This window comes from Numenius arquata, chromosome W (genome assembly GCF_964106895.1).
Source record: "Numenius arquata chromosome W, bNumArq3.hap1.1, whole genome shotgun sequence".
NCBI classification, from domain to species: domain Eukaryota; kingdom Metazoa; phylum Chordata; class Aves; order Charadriiformes; family Scolopacidae; genus Numenius; species Numenius arquata.
The window spans coordinates 34435575-34459093 of NC_133615.1; the positions used below are offsets into that span (position 1 = coordinate 34435575).

The window sequence follows — 23519 nt, forward strand, 5'->3', positions numbered from 1 at the left end:
CACTGACCTTGGTGTCTGCGTAGCTGCTCCTCTCGCACATTCTCACTCCTCTCTCTGGCTGCAGTTTCCGTTGCGCAGCTTTTTTCCCCCTTCTTAAATATTTTATCACAGAGGCGCTACCACTGTCACTGATTGGCTTGGCCTTGGCCAGCAGCAGGTCCATCTTAGAGCCGTCTGGCATTGACTCTATCGGACATAGGGGAAGCTTCTAGCAGGTTCTTACAGAAGCCACCACTGTAGACCCCCCGCTACCAAAATCTGGCCACACTGTCCTGGTTTGAAGTAAAACCGAACCAATTTTCTGTTCTGTAACTTTACATCCTAGCTAGGCCTCCTCTAACTCTCTGAAATTAACGGCATATTGTGGAGAAAACTGCTCGTTCTCAGAGTGATAAGCCCAATGTTTGTGCTCCATGCCAAGGAATGGTATGCAGGGAGGCCCTTGCTTATACTTATTGCTATAACAACCAAGGGCAGCCAATTTCGTTATTTGCCCCCTTAGAGGGTCGGAAACGGAAAAAACGTAGAGGGGTCACATCAGTGGGGAGGAGTGGACAGGACAGGTGACCCAAACCTGACCAACTGGGGTATTCCATCCCATCTGCCCCATGCTCAGTATAAAGGCTGAGGGATCAAAGGGTCAGCCCCTTCCTGCGATGGCCGACGTCCAGAGAGGACTCTGTCTGTTCATCTGCCTTTGATCCCGATCCGTGTGTTCCTGACTCCAGAGCTGGAATCCAGTTCCCATTCGTCACTGAGTCCAGTCTGGGACTTCCCCAGTGCCTGCCGGTGATGTAACTGTCATCCTGGGAGCTTGATACGGTTTTGTATATATTGTATCTATTTCATTATTTTCTTCTTTATTTTTATTTTAATATTAATTTTTCATTAAAGTAGTTTAGTTCATTCTAAACTTCTGAATTTCCTTATCTCTTTCTCCTCCTCTCTCCTCTTTTTGGGGGGGGAAAGGGGGGGAAGGGCCATCTGCCGGTCCGGTTTTGGTAAATTCAGCCAAAACCACGACACACACAAACCCAATACAACAAGGCAATATTAGATACTATTTAGAAACCCCAAGCTCCTAAAGTCAAGAATACAGCAAATTTCAAAATCATAGCACAACATAAAGAAACTATCAAAGGGAATTGCAAAGTAGCAGTGGGTGTGTTTCTTTAAAATATACCAACTAAGGAAGAAATAAGACTTGCAGATTGTTATACAAAGTTTTCTAATAATAACTACATTTGTGAACTGGTTACCAGACCAATTAATTATTTTATTTGGTTTCTCCAGCTCTGGAGCCCTCAGCACAGGAAAGACATGGAGGGTCACAAAAATGATCAGAGGGCTGGAGCAGCTCTCCTATGAGGACAGGCTGAGAGAGTTGGGGTTGTTCAGCCTGGAGAAGAGAAGGCTCTGGGGAGACCTTATAGTGGCCTTTCAATACTTAAGGGGGGCTTATAGGAAAGATGGGGACAGACTTTTGAGCAGAGCCTGTTGGGATAGGACAAGAGGTAATGGTTTTAAACTAAAAGACGGTAGACTCAGACTAGATGTAAGGAAGAAATTTTTTATGATGAGGATGGTGAAGCACTGGTCTAGGTTGCCCAGAGAGGTGGTAGATGCCCCATCCATGGAAACATTCAAGGTCAGGTTGGACAGGGCTCTGAGCAACCTGACCTAGTTGAAGATGTCCCTGCTCATTGCAGGGGGTTGGACTAGATGGCCTTTAAAGGTTCCTTCCAACCCAAACTATTCTATGATTCTATGAGTACAAATACTGAGTTATAAAAAAAATAGATAACAGTGGGTAGACTGTCTGTTAACATGCATTTTTCTAAATACTAGAATTGCTGAAGCAATAGAAATCTTAAAATTTATAAAATTGCATGATTACATGCAAAATCCACTGAAATATTCTTGGAGCCAATTTTATGACAGCCTAGCATCCCAGTTTGTAGATCCTTGCTTCCTGGTTTGGGAAAAAAATCAAATACAGTATTAAGACAATCCACTTGGTTTCTTAAATGAGAGTGAGTTCAGTTTGCTTTATGCGTGCCTCTTTACAAACATTTTAAGCAGCAGCTTTAGTCCATGGTTATTTAGATTTGGAAGATAAAGTTTTTGTCAGAGAATAAAGCTATAGAAGACATCAAAATCTGGCATCCAGATTTGTGGCACATTATTATTACAGGAAAAACTCTAAAATATATACATATATTCTTTATATATACACTGCACACAGAGGTATCTATTCATGCATCTGTAAATGCTTAAAATCTCTACTGCTTTCCCTTCTTCTCATGCATTAATTTCAAGCTTTTCTTACCCCACAGCACACTAAGATGGACCTATTTGTCTTTTTCCTTCTAGACCCAGTCCCTTTCCCTGTATTCAGGGCTCTCCCCTTGTCTGCACCTTTTGGGAATTTTACACTTTATAATGGGAAGTAGGAAACAGACACTCGAATGTCACCTCTATTTGGTGCACGCATACAATGAAGGGCAGAAATTACAACATAACACTGTTTTAAGGTCCAACCTAACTTAGTACTATGTCAAGGTCCCAGAAGACTGGGATCACCACCACATTGATAATATCTATATTGCTGCTGATGCCAGAGATAGCATAAACTTCAGTGGTTCAGGAACTCAACTGTGTTACAGATTTACCCTTTTTTCCTCTCTTCATGCTGCTTGTGTATCTTCAATACACTCTCTATTGTATATCGAGCTCCATCTCTATTTTTTCAGTAACTTTTTAGAATACACTGCAGATATATAAAAGGTTGCTTCAAAAGATGGAAAGAGGACCTCCTATTTCCATTGAGAAAAAGGAAATTGCAGCTAAAGAGATTTAGGTTAAATATGAAAAATGTTAATAGTAAAAACTGAAAAATTGATAGAGATTGCTTATCATTAAAGCTTTTACCAATAGTCTAGACAGCTTTCACATGCTGTCAAGAATGCTCTTGATAACACTAATGCATTACTGGGAGATATATTAGATGATCTCCTCAAAGTCTCTTCACATTTCCTGTTTTCAATGATTATTCAATTCAAATATTTTAGTCACGAAAAGCATTTTCCATTCTCCATTATTCTACATCTTATTATCTGAATCACTATAGAGACAATGAGCAGACATTTATTACCATCAAGGTTTTACAAACTTTTTTTTTTTTTTAATTTAAATTTCTTAGCAATGCCATCTGTTTTGAGGACTCCAAGTAACATATTCCAAGAACTGCTTTTAAATAGGTTAGTTTTCATAATGGTTATGCATCAACATCACAAGTTTTTTCGGTACTCAATGTCTTGCAATCAAATTTTCCTTTTTCATGATTCAGCTAATATTGGCACTATTGGCAGAAACAATGAGGTTATTGTATCAGTAAAAATGTAGCATTAGCGACCTGTGATTTGTAATCTTCGGTTACCTTGGTACCCAGATGATTTGTCAGTCTGCGAGGAACAGAATAGTTATTTCTAGAGTTCATAACACTGGCTGTCTCATGGTCCATTCGAGCAGCAGAACCCTAAAAATTTAAACAACAACTCATTATTAACACAAAGTCTAACTGCAATACTAACTATTGCCTAAATCAGTTTCAGCCTTGGACGATGAAATCATATTTATAATAATGAACTACCAGCATGTGTTTTGGTTAAGTTAAATCCCCCCACCCAGACATAACTTAGATGTCACTGTTAAACTGGGTTTTATTATCCGTTTTTCCCCTAAATTCAACCTCAAAGAAGTTATATTTTCAGTGGAAGTTTTTTATAATTATTTTCACCAAGAAAAAGGGGAACTGGACTTGGCAACAAACTGAATTATGATTTTTACAGAGAGAGAAAAAAGTAGGCTCTACTTTTAGGTCAGATTATAAAGTGAGAAGGAATAAGCCTGTACTGCCTTCAGAACACCATCAGATATGCAGGAAATAATAAGGAAAGAGATTCATCTTGACAAGGAGTAACCTACTTGAACTTGTCTTTATCAAAAGCAAATCACAGGTAGATGAATCTGTTCTCTTTTTAATGAAAAGCTATAAAATAATGCTGACATTATCTACTATAATTGCTCCAGAAACTATGGTAGATAGCATGTTTCTACCTATTGTAACAACACCCAGTTATTAACATCTTTGCCCTTTTTTAATCTATTTTGTGTACTTACACACACCCACCCTTTTATCTTCTCACGCACTTCTTTGGAGTGGTGGTTTTGTGGAGGGTGTGGTGTGGGTATGTGTTTAGTTGTTTAGTTCTTTCTTTTTCTGTTTCCTGTCTGTGAAGCTTCCTTTACTATGTCCCTCTCTCACAAGAAGATTCCATTCAGTTTGGGGAACTTAAAAATACATTTGGAAAGTATACAATTTAGGGGAAAATTGTTCTGTTTGTTTCATTGCTGTACTGGGTGAGCTTTATTTTGTCTCAAAATTGAACTGAGTGCTTTCTTATATTGAAGTTTGCCCAACATTCTATTGTCCTGAGCCTGCATCATTGTATTAATAAATGTTAATACAAGGACAAACATATGTTTGTCCTCTTAACAAAAAAGCCCAAATAAAAAATAAACTCCAGAAGTTGAAAAATTACTTCACATTCTAACTGTTAAACACTAACTGTGAAGGAATCATAAATCATAAATATTACTGGACCATATCAGTGACATTTAAAAAATCATGTACAAAATAATGTATACTATTTTAAAGACACAGGTCTTTTAATCCTTCTGTTAGAAATTATAAAAAATGACAGAAAAAAATAATCTAGTTATACTGGAATATTTAAACAGAATCATTTAATTCTCCATTTGAATCCAGAACATTTCATGCATATTTCAGAATAAGTATTAACATAGGATACTAAATAAGTACAACTAGAATGATTTAAATTCACACATTATTTTATTCCAATATATATTTCCTATGTAAACAAGCACTTCTTTTTGCTGTTATGGATGGGAAAATTTGAAAAACATAAAGCTTAGAATGAAAACGATATTAGACTTCCTAAATTATTTCACTTTAATAATCTGTAGTGCTATGAATGTGGGAAAGAACCCTGAGATTTTTACAGTGACTAATCCATTAATATCATCTTGACCTCAGATTACAATCAGAGGATTACAGATTTTGTATATGTACATGCCAAAATTCTCCACTCTTAAATTCAATATGCTCATTTTATCCAAGAAGAAAAAAAAGATGCAAGTTTGGAGCACTACCTATTAAAGTCCAGCATAGTGTAGGCAGAAATAGCATACTTTTCCTATTGTTTCTAAAAAACAGTATCAACTTTGATCAAAATAACTATTTCCTTGAAAGCCACCACTAAGTCTTACTACTTTGAGGATGCCAAGAGGACAAACTTAAATGAAATTACCTTTCATAGATTCATAGATTCATAGATTCATAGATTAGTCCAGGCCGGAAGGGACCTCCAAAGGTCATCTAGTCCGACCTCCCCGCAGTCAGCAGGGACACCCCCAACTAGACCAGGTTGCCCAGGGCCTCGTCGAGCTTCACCTTGAATATCTCAAGGGAAGGGGCCTCAACCACCTCCCTGGGCAACCTGTTCCAGTGTTCCACCACCCTCATGGTAAAGAACTTTTTCCTAATATCCAATCTAAATCTCCCCTTCTCCAGCTTAAAACCATTGCCCCTCGTCCTGTCGCTGCAGGCCTTTGTAAACAGACCCTCCCCAGCCTTCCTGTAGGCCCCCCTCAGGTACTGGAAGGCCGCTATGAGGTCTCCCCGGAGCCTCCTTTTCTCCAGGCTGAACAACCCCAGCTCCCTCAGTCTGTCCTCATAGGAGAGGTGCTCCAGCCCCCTGATCATTTTGATGGCCCTCCTCTGGACCCGCTCCATCAGGTCCATGTCCTTTCTATATTGAGGGCTCCAGACCTGCACACAGTACTCCAGGTGAGGTCTCACCAGAGCAGAGTAAAGTGGCAGAATCACCTCTCTGGATCTGCTGGCAACACTTCTTTTGATGCAGCCCAGGATGTGATTGGCCTTTTGGGCTGCGAGAGCACATTGCCTGCTCATGTCCAGCTTCTCGTCCATCAGCACCCCCAAGTCCCTTTCCTCAGGGCTGCTTTCTAATACCTCATCCCCCAGTCTGTATTTATACTGAGGATTGTTTCTTCCCAGGTGCAGAATCCTGCACTTGCTTTTGTTGAACCTCATGAGGTTCAACTGGGCCCACCTCTCCAGCCTGTCCAGGTCCCTCTGAATGACATCCCATCCCTCTGGTGTATGGACAACACCACACAGCTTGGTGTCATCTGCAAACTTTCTGATGGTGCTCTCAATCCCTCTGTCTATGTCTTTGATAAAAATGTTAAACAGTACCGGTCCCAGCACGGACCCTTGAGGGACACCACTTGTCACTGCTCTCCATCTGGACTTAAAGCCATTGAGTACCACCCTCTGGGTGCGACCATTCAGCCAATTCCTTATCCACCGAACCGTCCACCCATCAAATCCGTATCCCCCCAATTTGGCAAGCAGGATGTTGTGAGGAACCGTGTCAAAGGCCTTACAGAAGTCCAGATAGATCACATCCATAGGTCGCCCCTTGTCTACTGACCTAGTCACTTCATCATAGAAGGCCACTAGGTTAGTCAGGCAGGACTTGCCCCTAGTAAAGCCATGTTGGCTGTCCTGAATCATCCCCCTGTCCTCCATGTGCCCAAGCATGGCGTCCAGAAGGATCTGCTCCATGATCTTCCCAGGCACAGAGGTGAGGCTGACAGGTCGGTAGTTCCCAGGGTCCTCCTTTCTTCCCTTTTTAAAAATGGGTGTGATGTTTCCTTTCTTCCAGTCTGCAGGGACTTCACCTGACTGCCACGACTTTTCGAATATCATGGAAAGTGGCTTTGCAACTTCATCAGCCAGTTCCTTCAGGACTCTGGGATGGATTTCATCAGGTCCCATGGACTTGTATATCTTTAGATTCCTTAGGTGATCACGTACCATGCCTTCAGTTATAGTGGGATGGACTTTGTCACCTGGATCCTCAACTTGTGGGCCATCAACACAAGAGCTAGGAGGAGAGGGGTTGCCAGTGAAGACTGAGGCAAAAAAATTATTGAGAACTTCCGCCTTCTCCTCCTCCGTTGATACAAGTTCCCCACTGCAGAAGGGTCAGTAGGTGTGTAGCACATAGAGGGGAAGCCCCCTGTGCTGAAAACGGGTGTTTTTACGCTGGATTTGACAGACTTGAGGCTGATCAAACGGCACCCGCTCCATCTGCCACTCAGGGGTACTAAGGCAAGGGGAAATTTTCCAAGGACGAAGGACAGAGCTGTATCCCGCAGATCCTGCCCCTACACGGCTCCTTCTCCTCCAGCAGGGATGCTGCGAGGCGAAGCGGGGGGGCGGCTTTCTTACTGGCTCCTAAAGACTGATCTGAAAGAAGCAGTATAAGAAATGTGTAGCCATTCATCTGAGAAACTGGAAAATGACAGAGATGTCCATGGACCCTTCTTATGTAGAACCTTTTCTCTTTTTATACTTTCCTGTCTTTCACTTGTTGTTTGTTGTACTATACTTGCTATTTACTCTGTCAATCAGGTTGTGTTCCCTATTTTGTGGCATATTTTATTAATAAAATAGAATATATCATTGAATTCCTTTATAAAATTTGCAAAATAAATGTTTGAATAAATTTCACTACAGTGGCAGAATAGTGAGCATAATGGAACAGAAGAGAAGATAGCTGTAAGATGGTACAGAAAAGGACATGGCTGAATTTGGCGGTTGGGCTAGATGATCTCCAGAGGTCCCTTCCAACCCCATATCATTCTGTGATTCTGTGAATCCTGAAAAATCCTTTCTTCAATTGGCAAATTTTCAATTAGCATTGCTCATATGACTACAAAACCAATTAGCCCCAAATTATTCAGTTAAAACTTTTTGCACTCCACTTATATTGATTTCTCAAAGAAACAAAGTATATTGAGCTGCTTTATCAGAAATAACTGCTATGCCCAATCTATTAAGCCTTATTTCTCTGGACTTCTCCTAAAAGTAAATAATCCTCAGATGTCTCTTAGAACACAGATTCAGAGCCCTGGATCTATCAACCTCCAGGAGGAAAGAATACAAATGTTTTAAATATTTTAACGAGGCAAAGTTCAAAATTGCTCAAATCCTAAACCTAAAACCTCAAATGAAGAATGAATGGTCTACTTGCATAATGTCTGCCAAGGCATATTCTTCCTTCCTTGTAAAATATCTGTTGTCTAAAATAACTCCTGATTCATACAATCAAGAAAGAAAATACAGCCACAATGCAACAATTATGTAAATACATTATGCTTTCAGACCCAAAGCAGCGCTGAATTATTTTTTTTCCCAAGCAATAAAGCTGTCATAAGAATTAGAGTGAGCCTCAAGCAACTGTTCAGACATAGCAGAGAGAACTTAATTCAAAATGGTGATCAAATATCTTTCAAAAGCAAAAGTATGGTCTATGCTTAATGTTAAATCAAATTAAACACTCAAGCCAAACAATAATTTATATTCTTTCTGATAAATCTTCTTGTACAGGATACTTTCAGAAGTAATTCTACTTCCCCAAAGTAGCACAAATACTTTACACATGATTTAAATGATCAAATTTATAGCGTGAAGTTTTAAGAGCCCAAATTACTAATGTGATTGTCTCAACTACAGCTGGAGATTAGGAAGAGAATAAACATTAATTAGTGCGTGATAAATAATTAAAGTATTTTTAGAAATAGGTCTCAAACTTGCAAAAATATTAATATAAAAACATAAGTAAAGAAGAATTTAATGTAGGCCTCTAAATATAGTGCTAATGAGTTTCACTAATAAAAGAAATAACAATGAAAGACTATTCAAAAGCATTTATATAATCCTTCAGCACACTTCCAGGAGATTGTCTCATTGATAATACTGTTTCAAAGCTTTATCTAAAATAGTATTAACAAAATATTAATGATAAATGTGCCATTTATTATTTTCATTTTTAAAATCACTGATATTTCTCAAGGAAAGTTTTGAGCAATTTACCGTAATTAAATCATACTTCTAACATTACAGTTCACCTAGAATAAAATACATTTTCCATAGTCATTCTTTTTATTTGTTTCTTAGTATTAGGCTCATTAATCATTTAAAAAAAAAAAAAAAGAAAACATATCCTTGCATTATGGAATGTTTACACTTCATCCTATTAAAACATTTCTTTCTAATAAATACAAGAAATATTCTCACTTCCAAATGGAATGAAGAAAAGTGTAAATCTTTTAGAAATGAACAGGCATACAAACACATTAAGGTATATACCAAAACTGTACATTTCAAGTATTTAATTGTACTATCAACATAGAAAATAATCAATTTACCTGACCAGTACCAGTAGTTGCTATGCTGATTTCTGCTGTTCCTTGACCTTCATTATGCCCCTCTGTATCATGGGAACCCGCATCATGCTTGCTTTGAGGCACCCTCTGTTAATACAAGAATGTATGAAATTATATACAGAAATGAAGTACACTTTAACATTCAAAGCTCTCTAATCTATAAATGCATCAATGTTGTATCTTCACAAAGCCATTGAGTAGTGCTTTGTATTTCATAACTCTTAGCCTCAGTAATTAACAGCTGAGATAGAGTGTCTTAGAAAAACTGCAAGATGAAAGCAAAGCATATCCTCTCAGGATTATAGTCCTGCAAGACAAAGGATTTGCTGTGAGACACAAAACACCATTCTCTACCAGCTGTGCTCACATCAATATCAGAAACATAACAGAATTGGAGCAAAAAACTCTTTTCTGCAATGTCACATGATCTGTGCATTTACTTGGAGACAAGGCTAGCACAGTTAAATTAAGATTCCCATTCTAGCACAGTTAAATTAAGATTCCCATTCAAACACAAACACTTTCTGGGTGAACAGAAGGGTACACATATAGTACGAATCTTTCTACATTTTAATGACAAACAACGCAGGAGTAACCACTTTGATGTAAATAAAATTTAAATAATCTGCCACTGATCAACCTAAGTATATTTTATCAAAATGAATGCAAATGATACAGCAACCTAGTACCAGATACATGTTCCAGTTTCTTAAGGCGATCCAATTTTCAATTCAACAATATGAAAATTAAACTGTTGTCACATCCACTCAGAGAGATCATGAGATCAACACCAAAAATAGGGCTTTATATATTTCCTTAATAAAGCAAATAGAATAACTGAGCAGAATATTGTGTAAAGTGTCCAACATCATCCACTAATTTGTTTTAAATGTTCCAGTTTTTCAGAATGACATAAACCGTTCTTGTCCTTGGAACTGGCTTGAAGTCTGAAGTTCAAAAGGTATTACCTTATCTACAAAGCAGGATTATTCTTATAATATCAGTTTTGATGCTGAGCCTCATTTTTCTGGCTCAGATGCTACAACCATAACAGACAGCACTCTCTTGTACCCCTCTCATTTCATTTGCATAACTATACTTGGTTTATCAAATTCCATTTCTATGGGACTTCACAATTTTTATGAGCAGTCCAGCCTATGACAGCATAGTCTGCTTCATCTTGCTTTATGCAAATTTCTCTAAAATCTAGCAGAAACATACTTCTCTTCAATGTACATATACTAAAACTTCTTCATTACCTGGAAAAATGGTGAACACACTCATACAGTATCACTGGCATGCACTCTTAATTTGTTTTTTTCATATAAAAACATTCGTTTCAAATCCAGAAAACATTTAACATCCAACAGGATTTCAGAAACCAGTAACTAACTGATTAAATACACGTGAAATAATAATTTAGAAATAAACATTAAAAAATGAAATCCATACAGGTTAAGTAATGGAAGAAGATACTTCAAAGAACACAGGAACATTAAACAAAGTAATAACATGACAAAATTGAAATTTATAATTGGCAACATTTTCCTTAATATTATATGTTTAAGTATGGAGGATGAAAGCAAAACTCTCAAAATATTTTAGGAGATAAAGTGTTGTTATTCTTTTAAACCTGATCTGTGGTTTTAAAATTTACCATCTCTATCAGTGTGTATGAAATTATATTGTTATTGCTACTAATACGATGACTAAAGAAATTTTGGTTCCCAATACAACAGCAGAACCCAGTCAAAATAAGCCCTGTAGTATGCGATGAATACAGTATAAGGACTCTCCCTGTCTCAAAGAACTTTCAATCATCTTGAGTATCATAGCATAGCATAGCAAAATGATGTTTGACATAAAATCTAGATCTAAGCCTCCAATATAACACAGGACAGAACTTTCCAGTCATTAGATAACAATTTTTAATCCCATGAAGAAAGTAGCATTCAAAGTATCTAGAGGCGAAAAGCTGAACCGTTCATTAGCAAGGCTCTGAATCACTGTGTTGCCCAGTTGATGCTATTTATATGTTATTCTTCCAAGAACAGTTCTGAGTTGGGGGCCTGAGGAGTGGGGGGGAGGTAATTTATTAAATAGTTTTGATGCACCTAGAGAACAAATAGGGATCTATTTAATTCCCTGACAACATAAGTAGAACTCTCTCCTACATTCTGTGTCCCTCTCTTCCCAGTCACATAAGTTTTTTATTTACTACATGCTATTTACGAAAGAGGTGGCTTCCCATTTCCAGAAAAAGCTCTCAAAGTATACCATGACAAAAAGTAGTCAACATAACACCCAAATTCATTTATAATTATAAAAAAATTATTTACAATTACTACCAGGGTTCACCTCACCTTAAATGCATGTTTGAACTCAGAACATGCATAAACAAGCACATACTTTACTGTCACATGAGTCATCAGCAGGGCTTGAACGGCAGGGCTCAAAGGGTTGTAGCGAATGGGACTACATCTGGCTGATGACCAGTAACCAGTGGTATTCCTCAGGGGTCAATTCTATGGCCAGTCCTGTTCAATATTTTTATCAGTGATCTGGATGCAGGAGTTGAATGCACCATTAGCAAGTTTGCTGAGGATACCAAAATGGGAGGTGCTGTTGACTTTCTTGAGGGAAAAGAGGCCTTGCAGAGGTATCTAGATAGGTTGGGGCATTGGGCTATGATTAATGGGATGAAATTTAACAAGTCCAAATGCCAGATTCTGCACCTGGGACGGAGTAACACCAGGCACAAGTATAATTTGGGAGAGGAGTGGCTGGAGAGCAGCCCTGCAGAAAGGGATCCGTGGATGCTGGTTGACAGTAGGTTCAATATGAGTCAGCAGCGTGCCCTGGCAGCCAAGAGGGCAAACCGCATTCTGGGGTGCATTAAACACAGTATAACCACCTGGTCAAAAGAGGCCACTGTATTCAACATTGGTGCAGCCTCACCTTGAGTACTGTGTTCAGTTCTGGGGCCCACAATTTAAGAAGGATGTTAAGGTCCTTGAATGCATCCAGAGGAGGACAACAAAGCTGGTGAAAGGGGTGGAAGGCATGTCCTATGAGGAGCGGCTAAGGACTCTGGGTTTGTCTAGTTTGGAGAAAAGGAGACTGAGGGGCGTCCTCATTGCTCTCTACAGCTTCCTGAGGAGGGGCAGTGGAGAGGGAGGTGCTGATCTCTTCTCCCTGGTATCCAGTGACAGGATGCATCGGAATGGTTCAAAGCTGCGTCAGGGGAGGTTCAAACTAGATATTAGGAAGCATTTCTTTACTGAGTTGGATGGTCAAACACTGGAACAGGTTTCCTAGAGAGGTGGTCGTTGCCCCAAGCCTGTCAGTGTTTAAGAGGTATTTGGACAATGCCCTTAACATGAAATTTTGGTCAGCCCTGAATTGGTCAAGCAGTTGGACTAGATGATCGTTGTAGGTACCTTCCAACTGAAATTGGAATATAAATTCTATTATATATTCTATTACATATTTATATTATAAATTCTATTATATATTTATATTCTATAGAATATAAATTCTATTTTTATATATATACACACACACAAGGATGACTAAAATATATTTAATATCTTTTAAAAAAAATGTATATATAACATTATGGTAAATAAATTAATATTCATCTCTGTCAGACTGCTAGTTGTTATAAAGATAGCATAACCACTACAAGTATGCCCCTTCTTTGCATTATTATTATTTTAACTCTGAAGGTAGGACCTGTGGATGAAAATATATAGGCTACCAACCACATCAGCTGAAGAACCACAGAATGTAAACAACAACATACTCTATAATCTCTACATGTGATACAGCATCTAGAGAATGGCACACAGGTCCAGTGCATTAAACAGAATGACCAATTCTGGGACATGATTTTTGAAGTACTGTGAAGCAGAATGAGTGAACAATGATTTTGTTATCTCAGAAGCTGGCTGTGTACTCTTGCGTGAAGTGTCCTTACAGAAGTTCTCATTTAATCATCCCTGAAATGGATGAATAACAAAATCTCATACATGCAATGTGATGACTGTGAAGTGCACAAGAAATATTAATATTGGTGCGGTGGGTTGACCTTGGCTGGCTGCCAGATGCCCACCATGCTGCTCTCTCACTCCCCTCCTCAGCATGACCAAGGGAGAAAGTAAAATGAAAAAACTCATGGGTCGAGATAAAAGCAGTTTAATAAGAAAAGCAAAGGCCATGTGCGGAAGCAAAGCAAAGCAAAAAGATTTATTCTCTACTTCCCATCAGCGGGTGATGTCCAGCCACTTCCTGGGAAGTAGGGCTTCAGTACACATAGCGGTTGCTTGGGAAGACAAACACTTTCATAACAAATGCCCCCTCCCTACTCCTCCTCCTTTCTCTTAGCTTTTATTGCTGAGCATGATGTCGTATGGTAGGGAATATCCTTTTGGTCAGTGTGAGTCAGCTGTTCCAACTATGTTCCCTGCCAACCTCTTGCCCACCCCCAGTTTATTTGCCTTTGGGGGCGGGGGTGGTGGTTGGAGAGACAGCCTTGATGCTGTGCCAGCACTGTTCAGCAGTAGCCAAAACACTGATGTGTTATCAACACCCTTCTAGCTACAAATACAAAGCACAGCACTATGGGGGCTGCTATGGGGAAAGTTAACTCCATCCCAGCCAGACCCAATACAATTGGTTTCTGAAAATCCTTGCCTTGAGCTTAGTCTATGGGCCATGTTCATACTTTAGTGTACCTTTTATTCTCCTAAGAAAGTTCATTCTATGAATGGTTTTTTTCTTTCTAAATTTGCCTCTTGAAAGCTCCAAAGTGGAATCTTTCAAGCCAAAGTGAAATTGCTAGATGCAGGGGAGGAAAACTATTTCTCATGATTTATCTGCAAGGACTTGGTGAAACTGAAATACTGTAAATCTTATTACAATCTCCCTTTCTGCTTCCTGAAGAAACCTCTTTCTCTGTAGTTGTTCATTTAAATTATATGTGTTAATTCTCAGGAGGCATTAGCTGAGTTTGGAGCTCCTCTGTCATTCCTGAATTCTAGCATCACTCCACAAAAGACACAGTATGGTTGTTTGCTTTTGTAGCAAAATGGTGAAAGACTGAAAGTGCCTATTACAGGAAGATAGGCTCCCCTCATCTTGTCACTGTGCTCTAAATGCTTTTAAAGTAAACAGGAACTATCACTTGTCAATTGTTCATTTCCCTGTATTTACTAGTAGAATAAAGACAAATCTCTCGGTGTGACATTTGCAAAAATAGTAGGCCTTGATTCTTTTTGCTAAAATAACCAATTACAAATAATTTTACTTAGTACTTTGTAAAAATGAGTTGCAAAAGTAGTCCCTCCTGTATTGCTTAGTTTCCCTACTAAGGAAGCTGACAGCTGTTTGATAATGTGATAGTGAACTGCTTTCACAGTGGTGTGCACGCATAGATGCCTCATTTTACGATTTTACCTCCAAAAGTTATCAGTGTCATTTTAGTCAATTGTGACCTCCATATACATTGATTGAAACAGTTTGTTAGGTTTGACAACATAGTTACCACCATAAGTGACAGTTGATTTCCTTATCCCTAACTATGATCCCATCAGAATTAATTACAGATTTCACATCCAACTTCTCTCTAAACTTAGAGTAAATAAATAAATAGAAATCGGATCACTAATTGGGCGTTTTTGTTCAGAAGCATTTTTAAAGCTTTCATAATACATTTTTTTAAAATATCCTCAAATTGTTTTGAAAACTATACTAATTATATCTGTCCAATAACAAACCAGACATTCTATGCAGAGAAATCCTGTACATTAGATTGATAATTTTTGTGCTTCCCTCTCATCTTACTGAAAAGATGCATCAATGTTAATATTGAATAGTGGAACAAAAAAATGTAAATGAAATGTATTTTCATTCTGAAATAAAGATGGGTATCTTTCTAAATGTCACATGACGAGTACTACTGATTTTAGAGAAAATTACAAACATTATGCAAAGAAACATATAGTTATCTGAAAATAAAAAATTATACTGTAATAATATTGCTTACTAAAAGTCCATGGCAGAACATGGACAAGACCCTGACCTTCCTGGACTATAGTCCTAGGCTTTAAAGACAGAAGAGTATTCTCTCTTTTCTTATCACTGTCCCATTCGCCTTCTATTCAATGCTCTGAATTTAGCCAAATCCTACATACTGTGTAGTAAAGACTAAGTGTATTTAACAAGCATATCATATTTACACTAAAGGAGGCTATGTTGTTTTACACTGCTAACTTTTCAGCACTAAGCAATTTTATTATTTTTAACATATTTTTTTCTTTATAAATATGTCTTACACCATCTGGGAAAACAGAAATACCATCAGAGGAAACTTTATCAATCCACAGTGGTCACTGGCCAGGGCAGTAACAAATACCTTTAAAATCCAAAGCACTAATCAGCATGATTTGCCTTAAAAGAATGTCTGCTAATAGGAAGAGGCTGTTATCTGAGATACAGAGAAAACAGCTCAGGAAAAAGGATGTTAAAACTTTTTGTAAACCATTGACAAATGACTGCTGGAGAATAAGAATCCTGGTTTCTTTTTCTGGTTGAAGAATGAAGTTGTCTCCAGACTACATACTTGACATTTAAATATATCAATTCAAAAAAGGTTTATAGCTAATAGAGGAGCTCATTACTTTAGAAACAAGCTTTAATAGATGTGATCTATTGTATCTGCTCAATTAAGGTTACTTGTGAAAGGGAGGAAAGATGTGTAATTTTGCTAAAAATTACTTATGAAGTGCACAGAGTTTAATTTTATAAGAGAACTAGAGATTAATTCTTATAATTGCCTATTTCTGACATCTACCAGATTGCATCTTCCCATAGTTGCTATATACCTCTGCAACAATTTCTATCCATACAACATAAAAGTTTTATTAGGAAACTGGAAGCCTGACACGATGCCTCCTGACACCCTGCCCCCTGACTGACATTGGCAGCATAGGCAGGATGCCACCCACATGGCAGTCCACTGGAGCCAGGGCATCACTTACGATACTGCATTTGTTGTCAGTGATTGGGTGAGTAACTGTATGGGTGCATTGTTGCTCATATTTCCTACTGCCTCAATAAAGCTTTCTTTTATAATGTCTTGTCAGACTCCATTACTGTTTGGACCACAAAGCCCAAAGGTATTGTCATTTAATTCAGTTGCTTAATGCAATTATTCAAGTCTGCTAGTCAGGTTTTAGGAGACTTATACAAACCAAACTAGGAAACATTTCACTCTGAAAGCAAAAGTCACTTCCTCCAAAAAATCAAATCCATGTTTGACCACAAGTAAGTGAACTGACAGAATTAAATGAAAAGGTTAGGAAAATAAACTGATAATTTAATTCTCAAAAATGTTTAGCGATTTTTAAAAGCAGCAATCAAGGGCATAAATCAAACAAAATTGCAGCTGGACTGGCTAACATGTCAAAAGATTAGACAACTTTAATTATACACACTACTGTCAGCTGCACTTATAATATCAGGTTTTCCCCCAAAAACTGGAACTGTGAAATAATTTATTTTCTACAGCAGGAAAATCTCTATCCCCTAATAATTCAAAAGTTGCCCTGAACTTTTGCAGTAGTTATTTTGAGCAAAAACAAACAATAAAATATTCAGGTCTGACATACAATTTATAGTTAATTTACAAGTATGAGAAAAAGTTGAGCTTGTAAATTAATTTCCACTGTGAGTGCAGTTTTTGTTAATGACAATTACTATTATGGACTTTGCCATTTAAAGGAAAACATTATCTTGTACTTCTTAATATAGAACCAATACTTAAACACTAAAAACATGCAATGAAGTCTGACAGAAACTGTATTTGTCCTTTTTTTCTTATCTTAAAAGATAAGCAAACCATAAAGCTGCTTATCAGAGATTCATATTTAGGCTAAAACCAACACTCAGCCTTTGACCTTTTTATTGAAATTGTTAGTTAAACTTTTAACTGATATGTAATTATTGATTAAAATTCAACAGCAGCATAAAGAATATTCCAAGTTTTCCACCCTCAGTTCATTGTTAACAGAGCAAGTAACACACTACCATATTTTATTCCCAAGGCAGCTACAGCCTATGAATATTGACTAATTTATGAACCATGACATCAATTGCTGATACAAATAATGCTGCCCACCAATATACTCGTTTAAGTAGATTCGCTTTTTTAAAAAGATACATATCCTAATCAAAAGAAGGCAAGAAATTGCTCACTAACCTCTGTTTCAGCTGCTTGTGATTGCAGGAGCTGTCGTATACAAAGAATGTCCTTCTCTATTTGTTGAATCCTCATCACCCTTACCTGAAATGGATGTATTTTCATGTTTGATTTAAAAAAAAAATCCTTATACTTACTGTACAGAATGACAATGAGAAGAGTTCATTGCAAATATAGCTGACTACAAAACAGAACTACTTCACTCGTGGTAATTCCACATGATGTTCTTGACAATAAAAAAAACAGGCATGATTACAAACATTCAAAATATAATGGGTAGTTGGGTTTTTAATAAAACTGACGCTAATTTGGATATAATATTAGATTGTTACACAGTACAAGCCCAGGTATAGAAAAACATTTCAGTAAACTTGCATAATTTTCTGAAACCGACATTCTATGCAGTTTTTTAGCAAACAATACACTTGTAAATTGTAATAGAAGCACAATATAATCTAGAAATTTCTGAAACACAGAAAAAATTATAATTACAAAGAACAGAATGAATTTTTAAAACATGCAGGATAATAAGTTGTGGGAAAAGCATCCTAAATACCAACACTTAGTGGAGTTACAAATAGTAAACTATAAATTAGATATTTATTTGTAGAGCAAAGCGTCAGAAAAAAAGGCCAATAACATCTGAAAGATACACACATGAAGCCTCAGCAAAACATGAAGCAGACAGATAATTCATTCCCCTTCTCTCTTGGATCAGGAAATTCTTAAGTATTAGAAAGATAATAACAATATATTACTGGAAATAACTATCCATTGGTGCGGTGATGCATGACTGACATAACACATCTATCATTTTTGTCTTCAAGAATGACTTAAATTTTCCCCAAACTGAGTTTCTTTCTGTTAAACCAATAATTTATTTCATAAAGGTCTTGAGAGAAACTGAGTATATATAAATATATAAAAGCAGATATTTTTTTTTCAGAAGAAAAACAAATAAAGATTACATGATTTGTCCAGTATCAACGATGAAGTTCTCAAAAGGACAACAATTCAGTCCATATCTCCCAAATTTGAGTCCAGAGATTTAAACATCAGAACATTCTTGTCTCTGCTTATTCATTATTTATATTACAGGGGACTTGAGGAGATCCATCAACCATTTTGCACCACACACTGTATAAGCAGAAAAAAGAATGTATTCCCTGCCCCAAAGGGTTTAGAGTCCAGAGACAAACGTACAATAGTAGAGGTATACAGTCAAAGAAATACGAGGAATCAATAATAGTAAGTTTGATGAACAGCAATCAAAACACTAAGCACCTAATTTAGTTTGTTAAATAATGAATCTGAAATGAGCCTAAAGTCAGTAAATCACTGAATAAAGACAAATGATAATTTTTGCTATGTAAACACAAAATAACAAAGCATAGCAGTAGGAATAATGCTGAGCTTTACTTAGATGAAGATGATAAGGGGAAGTCAAAAAACCTCAAGAAAATGTTCATATTACTGGGTATCTTACAACAGACCTCAGATTTGCGTGGTCAGGAGGTCAAGGGAGGTGATTCTTCCCCTCTACTCTGCTCTCGTGAGACCCCACCTGGAGTACTATGTCCAGCTCTGGAGCCCTCAACACAAGAAAGGCATGGGCCTGATGAAGAGGGTCCAGAAGAGGGTCACAAAAATGATCAGAGGGATGCAACATGTCTATGATGGCAGGCTGAAAGAGTTGGGATGTTCAGTCTAGAGAAGAGAAGGCTCTGGGGAGACCTTATAGTGGCCTTTCAATACTTAAGGGGGGCTTATAGGAAAGATGGGGACAGACTTTTTAGCAGGGCCTGTTGGGATAGGACAAGAGGTAATGGTTTTAAACTAAAAGACGGTAGACTCAGACTAGATGTAAGGAAGAAATTTTTTTATGATGAGGATGGTGAAACACTGGTCTAGGTTGCCCAGAGAGGTGGTAGATGCCCCATCCATGGAAACATTCAAGGTCAGGTTGGACAGGGCTCTGAGCAACCTGACCTAGTTGAAGATGTCCCTGCTCATTGCAGGGGACTGGACTAGATTGCCTTTAAAGGTTCCTTCCAACCCAAACCATTATATGATTCTATGATTCTGTGATTCAAAAGTCAAACAGTTTAATATAATAGAAGACAAATGGTTCTAAACTACGTAATAAGGAAAACCTTAAATAAAAAAATATAATCATTTTAATCATAATAATTGTATATACAATTTTATTTAATAATTTATTTTTAAATAAAATAAGAAAACATTATGTCAGTGTTCTGCATGATGTGAATGCTATGTCTATTTTTACATTAGTTAATGTCATTTGATTACTTGTGTTTTTGCATGACAAGGAATGAACTTTCATGTATCTGAATGCATGTAGGAATGGTTTTAACTTTAAAATCTATACAAGAAACATCACTTTTTATTCCTATTTGTTCATAGTATAATCCTATTCATTTTATTAAATTTAACCATCACCATAAGATCTATGGATAAAGTATCTTAACATTTAAAATTAGAAATTATTTGGATTTCACTGCCCTAGTAAGAATTCTAACAAAGAAATTCCTCTCTTCACAGTGACAAAAAAATAATCACTTACTAAAAAATAAAGAATAGAATTTTGCTTTAAAATACTTTGTTTTAAAAACATGGATAACCTTTTCTTCAAATAACGGTATAACAAAAAAAGTAGAGAAAATTATTAATGGGTTGGTCTGCATTACAGTTACAGAATCACAGATCAAGATGACAAATCAAGACAATCAAGACAAATGTAGAAACCTAACAGTGCTGAAATCTTGATCTGTGCAAGACTCCAGGTGTACTGGATATGGCTGGGATGGAGTTAAATTTGTTCATAGCATCCCCTATGGAGCTGTGGTTTAGATCTGTGACCAAAACAGTGTAGACAACACACCAGTGTTTTAGCTATTGCTGAACAGTGCTTACACAGTGTCAAGGCCTTCTGTTTCTCACTCTGCCCCCACAAAGTGAGTAGGCTGGGGGTGGGCAAGAAGTTGGGAGGGGACACAGCCAGGATAGCTGATCCAAATGACCAAAGGGACATTCCATGCCATATAATGTCAAGCTCAGCAATAAAATTGGGGGGGGAAGGAGTCTTTCCAAAGTCGCTGTTGCTCAGAGACTGGCAATTGACTTTGCATCACTTGCTTCCCCTCCATTTTCCCCCCTCTTCACTTACTCAACTGCCTTTATTTCAATCCATGAGCTTTTCTCGCTTCTGCTCTTCTGATTTTCTCCCCCATCCTGCTGTGGTGGGGAGTGAGCAAGTGAGCAGCTGTGTGGGTGCTTAGTTGCTGGCCAGGGTCAACCCACAACAGTCCTTTTCGTCACCCGATGTGGGGCTTGAGGGGTTCGAGTTAACAACAGATTTGATTGGAATGTGTTAGATTGAATTCATAGCCATTATAGCTGGCAGGCTGTTACTTGATGTTGCTGGTCACAGTATTGACTCGTTTGTTCTCAGTACTGATTTATTTGTTCCTTCATCTGCTCCATTGATTGTTCCCTCTCTTGCTGTACATCACACTCCAGTGCCTGTTAATGGCTGCTTTCACCTTTTGCTGTTTGCTGTGTGGTTCATCACTTTTTTTTTTATTGTTTTTCCTGGGAGAGCTATGATAAAAGCACTGACTGGCCTTCAGCCTAATCTGGTATTTAGGACCTGCACTGCTGCTGTCCCAGTACTCCAGGAGGCATTTTGTGTAGACAAATAACAATTACACCTTTTTCCTTTTCTCCTCTGGGAGACACTTTGTGGGGCAAATGAAGAATGGCACCTCCCCCCTCTTCTCCTCCAGGGTAGATGTTTCCTGCCTTGTTGCAATGGCCCTTCATTTTCTTGAATATCCCAAAATGCTTGTATTGGTGTGCACCATGAATCTGATTTCGGCTTTTCCTGAGGTTAACCAACACCACACAGGGATGTGCCTTGAGGTTGGGAACACCACATGTAGATGTGCCCTGAGGCAGTCGAATCATGGGCAGCAAAGTGTGGGGGAGAATTTGGGTAAGTGCCTAGAATGGTTTTCACCTCCAATGGTCTGGGACTTCACACCCAAACAGGTGCAGAATCCTGTTGAAGTGGCAGACCACTTGAAGAAAGGATGCCTTGTCTATACCAAAGAGATATAACTTCTCACACTGTGTTGGGGTCTGGCCTACACCTACTGAGACTCTGTCCAGCACACTTAAGGGGGCTGTGGCTAAATCAGAGACCCAACCCTTGATTATAACAGTCGTTCCTGTACTCAAGAAGAAACAATAGCTGCAGAGGTTGACCCAGTTAGTAAGGGAGGAAGAAGCTCTTCCTGAGAGGGAGCATGAGGAAGAATCAGAAGAGGAAGCCTGTTCTGCAGCAAAACAGTCACAAGAACAGGAGGGGGAAGAGACAGAAATCATAAAAGAGGTAGAAACCACCCAGTCCCTATCCCTGAGTGAGCTGTAAAATATGCAAAAAGATTATGGCCACCAACCAGGCGAGTGAATTATCAGCTGCTGGTTTTGATGCTGGGATACTGGGGCCCATAATCAGGAATTAGAGGGTAGGGATGTCAAGCAGCTGGGATCCCTAGCTAGGGACTGGGGAATCAGAAAAGGGATCATAAGAGGAGCAATAATCTGCAGCTTCTGAAGGTGGCTCCTGTCAAGCGTGAAGGCAAGGTAACTCCTCAAAGGACGATGTTGTAAACTACCATGGCAAGTAGACCACCACTAAGGGATGTGCCCAGTATCTGGGGGGATCAGTGGTGGTAGAGATGATCTACAGTAACCTGGACAACAACCAGGCCTCCAAAGATCTGGATGAAATTTAGTGCATATGGTTCATGTGGTGGAAGTTTGTACTGGAACACACTGACATTGTACGCCAGCACCCTGGTGATAATGGACTGGACAGACATTGAGGCATCAACTGTGGATAAACTGGCCTGCTAGCTCTGGCAATTCAAAGAGAAACTCTCATCCTCCCCGACACTATGGGCCTGCATCTCAGCTATGGAAAAACTGTCCCAACAGGTCAAACAATTCAAAGTGAATGTCTTCCTCCTTGTCCTTATGGGGTGGTGCCTCAGCTTTCAAGAATGCCGTATGGAATCAGACATTTTCCTGCTCAAGGGAACTGTGGGCCACCCTGTGGTTCTATCTGCATGACCACAGGGAGGACATGAGGAATTGGGACGGTACACCTACGTCAAACCTAGAAGCTCACACGTGAATTGTGAAAAAAAACAGCATCCAAAAAGAGTCCATTCAGGAAGACGACTGCTCCAGTTGATATTGAACAATTCCCCAGACAGAGTAGAAAGGCTGATCCTACTTCTGTTCCTGATGAATTGACTTCTGGTCTGCAATTACAGGAGTGAGGTAAGGAATGCTCTGACTGGGAATAGAGAGGCCCTGACTCTGGCTGGGAAGAGGAAAGGGAGAATCAGGTTTACTCCACTATGTGGATTCAGTGGCCTAGCACATCAGACCCAAACAAATACAAGGCTTTGGCGGACACTGGTGCACAGTATACTCTAATGCCACCAGGGTATAAGGGCACAGAATCCATCTGGATTTCTGGAGTGACAAGGTGATCCCAACAGTTGTCTTATATTGACAGAGCTCAGAGAGCTGTGATTAGCGGTGCAGAGTCCATTTGGAGGCCTGTAACTAGCAATGTTCCCTAGAGGTCAGTACTGGGTCCGGTCTTGTTCAACATATTCATCAATGACCTGGATGAGGGGACAGAGTGTACCCTCAGCAAGTTTGCTGATGGTACAAAAAAGGAAGGAACAGCTGACACACCAGAAGGCTGTGCTGCCATTCAACGAGACCTGGACAGGCTAGAGAGGAACCTAATGAA

The 23519-nt window shown here is 38.6% G+C and overlaps 1 protein-coding gene across 1 annotated transcript in view; it reads right to left on the minus strand.

Moving 5' to 3' along the window:
- Window positions 1-23519, minus strand: part of LOC141476715 (adenomatous polyposis coli protein-like) — a 112564-nt gene that overhangs the window by 19794 nt on the left and 69251 nt on the right. Inside the window, exons 7-9 of the mRNA XM_074165519.1 lie at window positions 17666-17749; window positions 9388-9492; window positions 3440-3538 (exon numbers count right to left, since the gene is read on the minus strand). Coding sequence (XP_074021620.1) covers window positions 3440-3538; window positions 9388-9492; window positions 17666-17749 — 288 coding nt within the window. The remainder of the gene's footprint in view (window positions 1-3439; window positions 3539-9387; window positions 9493-17665; window positions 17750-23519) is intronic.